Below are 11,927 nucleotides of genomic sequence, written 5' to 3'. Positions count from 1 at the left end.
AAGTTAAACAATTTCCCTGAAGTCACACAGGTAGTAAATATTTGAGGCTGGATTTGAACTGACATCTTCCTGACTCCAGGTCCAGCAGTCTGTTTACTATGCTACCTAATTGCCTACTGACAGGAAATTTATATTATTTTAGTAGGAAAAACACTTTGGCATCTAGGAATATAAAGAAAGATTTTTTTAAAAAATAATTCTTGTCCTCAAGGAGCTTACATTTTAGCAGATAAGTCTATAAGATATTCTTGAGAAAGTAAAAAAAATATGAATTAATTAAAATAAACTAATTTCTTATTTTGTATCAATTATATATTAATCTCTGGGGTTTTGAATAAAAATGTGATGGTCTTAGCTTTTAGGAAGTTTATATTTTAAATACATAGAATTCAAACCATTTTTGGTGATACCTTATAGTAATAGAAAACTCTCACTTTACCCTTCCCTCCCCTCCAAATCCCCAACTCCTTGCAAATGTGTAAATCCTTAGTATTTTGGGGCTTATTAATTCTATCTATGTACTTTCAATGAAATAGAAATTCTTTTATAATTTATGAACGTGGCTTTCTAATATCCCTTTTAAAACAAATAAGTAGTGCACATCAAAAGGCACAAAGGAAAAAATTGTAAGAGAGCTGTAGAGGAAAGTATTAAAATAAGCCTGACAAAGCAGAACCTAGAATGAGCACTATTTATTACTGGACGTGAATACCTGGCCTTTAAGACATTTCATGGCCACCGATGCTGTAATGACGGATACCAAAATTACCATATTTTTCTTTATGTTGTTTTTCTTCGCACTGTCTCAAGGAAACAGTTTTCTTCTTTTTCATGTGACATATTTTGATGTCAGTGTTTGGTTAGAAAATATAAGTATCACCAAAGACACTTTTATTGACAGGTTGAGTGAAGGCTTAGTTGGCACATTATGCAATTTGATGACAGCACAAAGTTAGGAGGGATGGCTAATAGGCTGTATGACAGAATCATTATAAGAAATGTCTATAGGCTGAAATTATGAGCTAGATTTTAAAATAATGTTTTAAATCCGTATCTTCCATCTAAGAATTAATATTATGTATTGATCCCAAGGCAGAAGAGTGATAAGGGCCAGGTGAACTTATTGGGAAAGATGTGGGTGGATAATGCAGAAGAGGGGAAGAACATGTTCCCTTTCCACACAGGCAATGGAGGTTAAGTTGATTTGCCCAGAGTCACACAGCTAGAAAGTATCTGAGGCCATATTTGAACCCTAGACTTCTCAGCTCTAGGTCTGGCTCTCAATCCATTTAGTTGTCTTTCTTCCTCCAAGAAGAAATGTAATAGGTATTAATATAAAATTTTGCTGTCAGTCTCAAGAAACCAATTGCCCCAGTAAAGACAGGAGAGAAAAATGATTAGATAGTCATTTGTGTGGCAGGAGGGAAAAAGACAGGAATTTTGGTAGACTACAAGATCAACATAAACTAAATGTGTAACAGAGCTATATGAAAAGTTAACATCATTTTAAGCTTTATTAGTAGAAGCACACTGCCTTGTATGTAGGAGAACCCCCAAAAATTAGATAGAGGACATAATACATATTTGTCCAATTTATTGTAATGAAATATATTGGTCTTTGAGCGAAGTGGTTATGCAGTATCTGCCTTTATATTCCCCTAAATGCTTTGAACGTGGTAGGCAGGGACAGACTAACTCTTTATTTTATTGAATTTATTGAGTGAATGTATGAGAGAGAGCGGGATGGATAGAGGCAATAGTCCCACTGTTCTCTCTGTTGCTCAGGTGTCACAAAATGTATTCATTTGTTGCTGTTACATTTTTAAAAATAGAGTAATAAACCAGAATCCACAAGATAGTTCCTAGGATTATGAGGATACCAGCGACTCTATCATGTGAAGGTATTTGAATTAGTTCAGAATGTGTAGTGTGGAAAAAACTAGGGTAGAAGAACATGGTTCTTCTTTTCAAAATATTTGAAGCACGACCATGTAGTATACAGATTAGACTTATTTTGTGTAGTTCCCGTGGGGAAAATTACAATTAATATTATAAGAAAAGTATAAGAGGATAGAGTTTGGTTCAATACAATAATATATTTTTCAATGATTAGAGCTTTCCAAAAGTGAAATGGGCTTTTTTTGTGAAAAAGTAAAGTCTCCACTAATAAAATAATTTGATGTGACTGTTGGCCCCTTGTCAAGGAAGTTGTAAAGGGATTTATGCTTCAGGTTTTGGTTATGGGACTAGATTTGGTATAAAGCACCACAGCATCCTTCAATATCTAAAATTGATTTTTTTCTTTGTCACTTTGGAGCAGCTAGGTGCCACAGAAGATGAGGTATTGAATTTAGAGTCAGGAAGAACTGAGGACAAATCCTGCCCCAAATACCTGCTGGCTATATGACCCAGGGCATGTTCCTCAATCACTCAATCACTATCTACCTCAGTTTGCTCTTTTGGAAATGGTGATAATAATAGCACTTACTTCATAAGGATGTTAGGAGGATCCAATGAGATAACATTACTGCACTTTGCAGAACTTAATGTCCTATATAAATACCAGTTGCTGTTTTATTTTCATTCATTTACTTGTAGTTATTTATTATTACTCTGGATTGTGTCATAGAAGGAAAACTCACACATTGCAATTTAAGGTACAAAAAGACTTCTTTTTATCCTTAGTTATAAACCACAGTTGAGAGAAGAATGAACTTACTCATCATGAAAAGGAATCTCTGTAGAACAAATGGACTTCTAAATATGGGCCATTTTCCAGGGAGGTGAGGGGAACACATAGCACTGACCTATGGGACAGTTGGTTGTATTCCAGTGAAGTAAAAAATTGCCCCATCGATAAATCTGTTATTGGTCTTGGGGATCTGAGAGAGTATGGATTTTTTTTCACTGGCCTTTCCCAACATATAGGGTAAAGGAAAACAGTGTGATTGTCCATTTCCACTAAAATGGAGACATTCTAAAATAGCATTGTTCATGTCAGTAAAAGGAAAACATAATCCCTTTCCCTCTCTCACAACCACAAATGGATCAATACCCAACTAAATATTGCATTTTTACCTGTAACACAAAGAACTATTTTGTGGAGAGTATGATTAGCCCCCATTATTTTAAACTCAAAAGCCTGTGGACATAGCCCAATTATTACCATCCCCCTTTGGTTAAGAATAATAACTGATATTCATACAGTTCCACAAGAATTACAAAATACTTTACTTATACTAGTTCCTTTTGGGATCCCATTGGAACTTCATCACAACACCAGGCTCTGAATGTATTGTTACATCTCTTTTTATGGGTGAGGGGACTGAGCTTAGCAACATTAAGTGACTTGTCCATAGTCAAAATTAGTGTCAGATACAGAATTTAAATCTGGATCTTTCCCAATTCGATTCCTCAGGATTTCTATTCTACCATGGTAATTCACTAGATAACTGTAAAATACTTTCAGGGTTCACAAAACATTTTATGTACACAATAATGTGTTCCTCACCATAGCCCTGTGACATGGGTACTTGGTACTACAGATATGATCTTCCCCATTTAACTCATGAGACTTGGAGAAGTTACTCAGGTATAGAACCAAATGTGCTGAAACCCCTTGCAGTCAGTCAAGGAGTCCTTTTCTTCTTTATGGCACAACCAAGATCTCCAGAGTCACAATGGATGGAAGCAATATTTTGTAATGCAAAACGTATTCATAGGCAATTCATTATTTTCTCTTTCCATGTGTATGCCATGCCCTTTCATCACCCAATGCCTCTTGTTTCAATTTGAACTTTCTTATTCCATACTTGTCTGCCTGGAGACAGTGAGTGGATTAGTCATTTTGTTGGGGGCTACCTCTGTCCGTCTTTGTCCAGTGCCCTTATTATTAGCTGCTCCCTGATGTGATTATTTAAGTGGGTATTGCAAATTATTATTTATTCTCAAACCACTTGTCTGAGAATCTGTCATCATTCCTGTTTTACAGACTGAAAATATGTTAGAAAGAGACTATTGCAAACTGCAAGCAGTGTTGGAAATATTAAACAATAGTCTTAAATCTCAAACAGCATTAACTTACCTTCTTTCAAGGGAAGGAGGAGGAAACTTACTTTTTTTTTTTAGGAAAAATGGCCACTATAATATAGCATATTAAAATATATAATATAATATGATATATAATAATATGATGTAACTTATTATAATAAGTATATATACACATGCATATATTTTCATAAGAGTTGACATTTAACTAGTGCTTAAAGATTTGCAAATCACTTTACACAAATGATCTCATTTACCTCTCACAACCTCACTGTGACATATTGTAGTTATCATTTCCCCTATTTTATAGATGTGGAAACTGAGGTTTATAAACTGATATGACTCTAGGCACAAAAGTATCAGAGGCAGGATTCTAATCTTTTCTCCTGACCTCAAATCATATACTATTTTTCTAAATATCAGACATAGTAACTTTTTTAAAGTTCATGAAATTATAGCTATGCAGTCTTATTCCTGAAATTCTAAGTATTCATGAAAAGGAAAATTATTTTGAAGGAATTGTGGTCATTTGGGAGTAAAGTAAGTGAATAAAATTGAGATAGACTATTTGTGACTAATTGAACAGAGTAAAAGCTTACTTATATAATGCTTTGTGGTTACAAAGTGCTTTATATACATTATCTACTCGGATTCCCACAATAATCCTATGCAATATACCATATAAATATTGTTAAACCCATTTCAAAGATTTGGAAACTAGAGCCCATAGAAGTTAAAGTACTTATATAAGCAGTATGTTTTGGGATCTTCAAACTTAGGCAACCTGACTTCAAGCTAAGTCACCTTTCTCCCACATCACCTTTATTTTTTACATCTGAAATCATAGATAAGTTATAATTCCATTGCAAATGCTCATTATATGGAATGAATTTTTTTTACATTTAATATTGATGAGTAGATGTGCTCGTTAAATCACTAGCATTTTAATTGTGAGAAGATATTTTCCACAAAATAATTATGTAATGTTTCTTTAGTTGTCTGTACTTGGTTCTCCAAAATACAAAATCACTTTATGCATCCTTAGAGAGCTTTAAAAGTTATGCAAACATTCATCTGATTTCGGTAGATTGGGTGTTGTTCTCTCTGGAGGCAAAGGGGTAAACTAAATTTTTGTGAAGCCCTGTGATAATTCCCTTAATGACATGCATAAATAAATAAATAAATATATATATATATGTTATCAGTATTTCTAAGATTTGCATTTACATAAATAGTGGAAGTTGATCTGACATTGTACTAATTGCATCAAACCCTACAAGTCTTCCCACTGGCAAAACAAAGCATATAAAAATGCATATTGCCCAGATTATGCCATGCAGTTAGATAGGCAAAGCACTGAGTAGTTCACTAATTTAGTCCATTTTATCAGTCATTTTCTCTACATTTGTCTATATTATCTATATACAACTTACATCTACATCAGTACCTCCACATCTATATCTACTATAGCTATATGTACCAATATGTCTATCACCTCTCCAGTTCAACCCCTCAATCCCCCCCCTTGTCATTCTTCATCTAGAGCAATATAATGGTTTAATTGGTCTCCTTGGTTCTAGTCTTCCACTCTCTAGTTTGTTCTATACACTCAGCTGTCAAAAGAATCTTTAAAAAGCCAAGTTGTGTTTTTGGTCAAAAAAGCATCAGTGATACTTTATTGTTTCATGCCTAGAGTCAAGAAGACCTGAGTTCAAATCCTGTCTAAGAAGCTTTCTAGCTATGTGGCCCTTGGCAAGCCATTTAACCCTATTTAACCCTCAGTTTTCTCATCTGTAAAATGAGCTAGAGAAGGAAATGGAAAACCATAACAGGATCTTTGTTAAGAAAATCCCAAAGGGGTTCACTGTCAAATACAATTTAACCACAAAATTGTTTCTAGCATAAACTACAAGCCCTTGCAGTCATTTAAGGGCCCCATCAAACCGGTTCTTTCCTATCTGAAAATAAAATTGTTACTTTATTTCAAGTTGTTTTTCATTATACTCTTTATACTGAAACCAAACTAAGTTATTAGCTGTTGCCCAAATTCAACTTTCCACCTCTCTTTTTTTTTCTCTGTGTTCCTCATGCCTAGAATCCACCCCCTTCGTTTCTGTTTCTCTGATTCCTAATCTTTCTTCAATGTTCAATTTGTGTTTCTTTCTATTGTTTTCCTTCCTTCCTGGCTTTTAGGAGCTCAGAGAAGATAAGTGACGTCCCTATGTCACATACTTTCAGAAGAACTAGATTCTAACTCTCATTCTGAAATCTGGACTTTTTCCAGTATATGATATGGGTCTCTCTTCAAAGAACCATTATGCCCACTGTATTAGTTACTTATTCATATTCTGACAATGCTAGATACATAGTATGTGACCAACAAATATATTTTAAAATTAAATAATGTGAACTACGAGAAATAGAATGAACAATTTTTGATAAGTGGAAGTAGGGCAAGGATCTAGGATTTCAACTACATAGGAGCCTCTTGGAATGGAAATTCCCTCTACTGTGACAGGTCAGCAATTCTTCTGTAATTCTGAATTTTAAAGAGTTGCCTGGGACACTAAGTTCCAGTATGTCTATATTCACATAGACAGTACATGTCGGAGGAAGAACATGAACTCATCTTATAATTTCAAGATTTCAAACAATGCATCTTAAAATAAAAATGCATTATGTCAGACAGTAAATTGTCAATCAATCTATCAGCAAGCATTTATTAAGTACCTACTTCATACCAGGCACTGTGCCAGGTAGGCAATAGTGACACAAAGACAAAAGTCAAATAATCCAAAAAGCTTACATTCTAATAGAGAAGACAGTATATAAACATAGAGGTACATATAAGACACTTTCAAAGGAAACAAAGTAATCTTGAATAAGTTTGCACAAGATGTTGAGGTACCAGGAAAAGGTGCCTGCAGAAGGATGTGCTGGTACTAAAGGTAGGGCTTCCCCAGAAGTGGAGGTGAAGAGGAACAACATTGCTGGCACAGGGGCAGCTATATGGCTGGACCACAGAAAGGAGTAAAATGTATGTAAACTGTTTTGGCAGAAAGGAGTCATTTTGAGAAGATCCTTAATGCCAAACAGAGAAGTTTATACTTATAGTAATAGGGAGTCCTGGAATTTACCTTGTAGGAGAAATGACATAGTGAGACGTAAATTCCAAGAAAATTATTGTGGCAATTGTATTGGAAGATGAATTAAGAGTGGGGAAAGACCAAAAAAGAAAAAAAAAGACATTTGAAAAATACGTTTTATTTTTTGGCTAACTTTATTTCCTTATACAATTCCATATTTTTGCAATGTTTGAACTGAATTAGCATTTCAGATACTTAATAAGAAAGTGTGTTTTAGTAATAACAGCAGCAGGGGTCTCTGGATAACTCCTGGGAGCCCACCCTGCTAGTTCCCACAGGAGGGTCCTGTGGGTGGGGTGAACCCACTCCTGGGAAGGATCTCCCTGAGAAACTCTCCCAATCATCCCAATGGTCCATTACCTTTTCCTAACTGGGGAAAAGGGGAGCTTCTCACTTCTCTCTCTCTCTCTCTCTCTCTCTCTCTCTCTCTCTCTCTCTCTCTCTCTCTCTCTCTCTCTCTCTCTCTCTCTCTCTCTCTCCCTTCCCCCCTCTCTCCCTAGATATAGATATGCACACTTAAGTTCTTAAATGTTTTTTTATTATTTTATATAGCTACATATTTAACATGTAACATTTAATATAGATATGTATATTTAGATATATGCATGTCTATATAAATAGCAGTCTCAGTAGCCTTGATTTTCCTCTTTCACATTTTAAAACCTGGGAATCCCCCGCAGCTCGCTCTGAAACTCCAGGCAAAGACAGATGCTTAACAGCAAGCAAGATAAAACTCTCAATGTTTTTCTCTTCCTTGGGGGTTGGCATCATCTCAGGGTCCCAGAAATTTGCATCGCCAAATATCTCAAGCAATTGAAGAGGGAGGAGGAGGAAGACTAAGAAGGGAGCAAAGCAATCCCGTGTCTGATGATGAGGAGGACTACTGAATAATTATTTCAGCGATTTTTAGAATGTAGTCCCGCTAGGAAGATGTAGGGCTCTAAGGGCTGTGGAGCGCCCCAACCTAACCCTGTAAAATTCTTTGGGGATTATTCTTGGAGGCACGCCTTGGAACCTCTCCTCTCCTGCTTTGGTCCAGGACCTTGCTGGGATCTAAGAAGCTGGAGCTTGGGGAGTAGATGGGAGATTTCTCTTCCAACACTCTTAGCTGACTGGGAACTCTTGTATATTCAGCCAACACTTTTCCAGGAGAGGCTGGAGCACGAAAGCAGCACAGGGACAACCATCTTAATAGTGAATTTTAAATTGCCTTTAGCTCCCTTGCTCCTTCAAGGGAAGTGGGGACTCCAGAACCCACCCACCCCGCCTCCATCTCATCTCCCTTCTCCCCAGCCCCCATCCTAGTTGCCCCCAGATCTAGCTTCTCCCGCCTCCACATTCTATCCCAAGGCTGGTCTACGCGCCTTTGCAGGCTGCCACCACGATTGCAGCCACCTCCACCTGGAGGGCAGGGGGGCTTGACCCTAGATTGAGAGAATCTCTCCCCTCCTCCAGGCTGGGTGAATGGTCTCGTGCCAGTGCGGCGCAGCTGCCGCTGAGGCTGCCACCACTGGCCCGGGACTCCCCGCCCTTGAGCCCATACCCCAACACTGCTCCCTCCTGGCGGGATCCACGAGAATTGCCCTGTGGCCGCCACCTCCTCCTACTCGCCTTCTACCCAGAGGAGGAGTGACGAGTCTCGGAAGTCCGGGCGGCAGCGCTGCCCCGGGCTAGCCTGATTGTCCCCGTCCCCCCCCCCCCTTTTATTCCCCCCCCCCCCCAGCCTTCCTTCCTCGTCCTTCTCCTCCTCGGCGTCCTCCTCCATCATCATCTCCTCCTCCTCCCTCTCCACCTCCATCTATCCCCTTCCTGCTGCCGCTCCTGCCCCCGGTGGATGCCATCCCAGAGCCCGCGTGCTGCCACCGGGGAGGGGGGCTCCTGGGTCCGCCGGCTCAACCCGGGGAGGCGTACATGCCCCAGCTGCCCTCGGCTCTCACCAGCAGCATGCTTTATTTCCAGATGGTGATCATGGCAGGGACGGTGATGCTGGCTTATTACTTCGAGTACACAGACACATTCACCGTCAATGTACAGGGCTTCTTCTGCAACGACAACGCCTACCGCAAGCCCTACCCGGGCCCGGAAGATAGCAGTGCGGTGCCGCCGGTGCTCCTCTACTCGCTGGCCGCAGGGGTCCCCGTCCTAGTGGTAAGTGGCGAGAGACTGGGGGTTGGGTAAGGGTGCCCACTGCACTCTCTCTCTCTCTCCTTTGACTTTTGTTCTCTTTTCCTCCAGCTCTTGCCTCCTCCTCCCACTCCCGTCACCCCAGCAGTTCCTCTCAGGTGCCCAGATGTGTGCTATCATTTCCTTCTAAGTTTCCCCAACTTGTTGGAAACCCCTTCCCCAGAGAACATTCTTTTGAGGGGACTGGGGGATATGTATGAGTTGGGGGTTGGAAAGTCTGCCGGGCAATCAACTGTGATCTGTCTTTTCTTCAGACCCCTACAATGGCTGCTGATGTTTGCTCCTTGTGGATAGGGGTAGGGGGTGGAAAATAATCAGGGGAGAGGGGGAAGGTAGAGGGAGGGAATGAGGGTAATAATAATCTTCGTTATGAATTTTTATTTCGACCCTCTCCAGGTCAGTATCTTCCTACTCCTGGGGTGCAGGCATCTTGTGGTCGATGGGGATGTGAAGGGGTGGGAGAGGGAAGGGGGATTGATAATAGAATGGGCATAAGGAAGAGGAAAGCTCTCCTGGATCTCCCATTCTGGTCACTTAGACCATCTTACCTCTCTCCCTTCAACCTCTTCAACATTAAACAGCATAGCTGGAGTGATGACTGAAAATAAAAAAATAAATAAAAATAAAAGTATCAACGGGACTGAGAGACCATCAATGCCTTGAAAAAAGAGTGACTAACCTTGACATAAAAATGCCTTGCCTGGAAAAAAATAATAAAACAAGAAACAGTGGAAGGAGGTAGGGGAGGGTGAAACACTTTCTAAATCAAGAGAGTACATGATTTATTTTTATACAATTTTATTTTCTCAAGCATCTTAAATCTTTTTTTAATTTAGACATTCTTATTTAGAATGTCAGTTAACTTAAATTTATGGACTCTATCTTCTATATAAGTAGGATATATGCAAGTCAATATGCATATTTATTCACTGCTACTTTTTTATACTATTTAAAATGGATGTTAGTGTACATAAAGTTGTTAAATCCAATAATAGCTATTGTTATTAGTTTTTTTTAGAAAAATCTTATACATCATGTAGACATTTCCAGTATTATGATTTTCACCAGATGTCAAAGAGGAGATTCAGAAATGAATCTAGATGTGAAAGAGGAACTTGGGATGAATATGGACATGCTGAACTTGGCTGAATCCTAATTTTATTTGAGCTGAGCCCCTTGCACCAATGTCATTTGAAACCCCTCCCCACCTGTCATCCTGTGTCATTCTTGTCCATGCTTTCCCATAAGCCCTTCACAAAGGCACTACCCAGGGCACTAGAGGCCTTCCTCTTGTTCTTTCATGAGAATCTGTGAATGTGCACATTGTAATATCAAATGATAAGAACTTCTGTTCTCTCCAATTAATATGTACAAACAGGTCCTAGGTTTACATATGTTTTTATTTTGATGTAGATGCTATGAATTCATAAATGCCAAAAAAATGAAAAAGATTCTAGAACGGAAGTTTATGGTTCAGCAAATAATTGTTAAAGTGTATACTATGGTACTCTGCTGAGTGGAGATGGGATAGTATGATAAACATGACTTTGAACTAACCATCTAAAAGGAAGAGGAGGGGAAGAATAAAGCATATACACAAATTATTTGAATACAAAACAGTGAAAATCTGTAATTATATGTGTAAGGAAGAAGAAAATATCCCTTTATGATAGGGATTCAACAAAAAAAATTGAAGGAAATATTGCTTGACAACTTTTTTTTTAACAAGTTCACTCTCCTACCTATGACTTCACATTCAGTTCTAGCACAATGATTCATAATCTATTATACCTTCCAGTGGAACCCTTTATTGCCATTTTGCTTTTTATCATATTGCCAATTTGCTAGAATGTGTCATAGACTCCAAATTCAGCCAGCTTTTGATTTTAGGATGGTAAAATGATTCTGTTATTTTGAGGACTTTTGGTCCTTTTTCTATGCTTATTTTAAAAAAGCTTCTTTTTTTTCAGGCACACATTTTCCAGTGGACTAAGTAGTTCAGTAATTTGTCAGGAGGATTAAAAAAAAAAAAAACCTTGTCTCTTCCAGGTCACTAGCTTAGATATTGGCATGTTCAATAATGGCTTTAACTCTTTGCTGGTTCAGGCCCCAGGAATCTATCCATGATTAGAGATTTTGTGTATTAATCAGTGTGGATCAGAGAACTTTCTCAAAAACAGACAAGAATATGGATAGTGAAGCAAAATGGAGCAGTATATGAAATTCTGAATCTTATGTTCATATTTTTGAATAGTGGAGGTGAAGAAAGAGAAATGTGAGTAATTCTGAAGAGAAGAAAGGTAGTATAAGATTGGGCTGTGAAGGTGGAGGAGAAATCAAGACTAAGTTACTCCACTCTTGTTCTATGCCTTCAGTCTTTTCATTGAGGAAAGATCTTGCTAGACTTTGGAAGAAGGAAGAAGGCTTCCTAGTTGTTTCTTCCCACTCTCATCCCCTCTTATTCTTTAAATAATATAAAGGTCAATGTCTCTAATCCTAGTCTAATGTCTAGTTGTAAGCTACCAGTATGACAAAATGGTGACAGATTTA

At 38.3% G+C, this 11,927-nt stretch overlaps 1 protein-coding gene across 1 annotated transcript in view; it reads left to right on the top strand.

The window, feature by feature from the left end:
* The first annotated feature begins 7,895 nt into the window (after positions 1-7,895).
* PLPPR5 (phospholipid phosphatase related 5) overlaps positions 7,896-11,927 on the top strand; it is a 203,079-nt gene continuing 199,047 nt past the window's right edge. The window contains exon 1 of the mRNA XM_007485015.3: positions 7,896-9,341. Within this exon, the coding sequence (XP_007485077.2) occupies positions 9,105-9,341 (237 nt within the window). The 5' untranslated portion in view covers positions 7,896-9,104. The remainder of the gene's footprint in view (positions 9,342-11,927) is intronic.

This window comes from Monodelphis domestica, chromosome 2 (assembly GCF_027887165.1).
Source record: "Monodelphis domestica isolate mMonDom1 chromosome 2, mMonDom1.pri, whole genome shotgun sequence".
NCBI lineage: Eukaryota > Metazoa > Chordata > Mammalia > Didelphimorphia > Didelphidae > Monodelphis > Monodelphis domestica.
The sequence above is the reverse complement of the archived record's forward strand: the minus strand, read 5'-3'. Positions and strand labels throughout refer to the sequence as shown.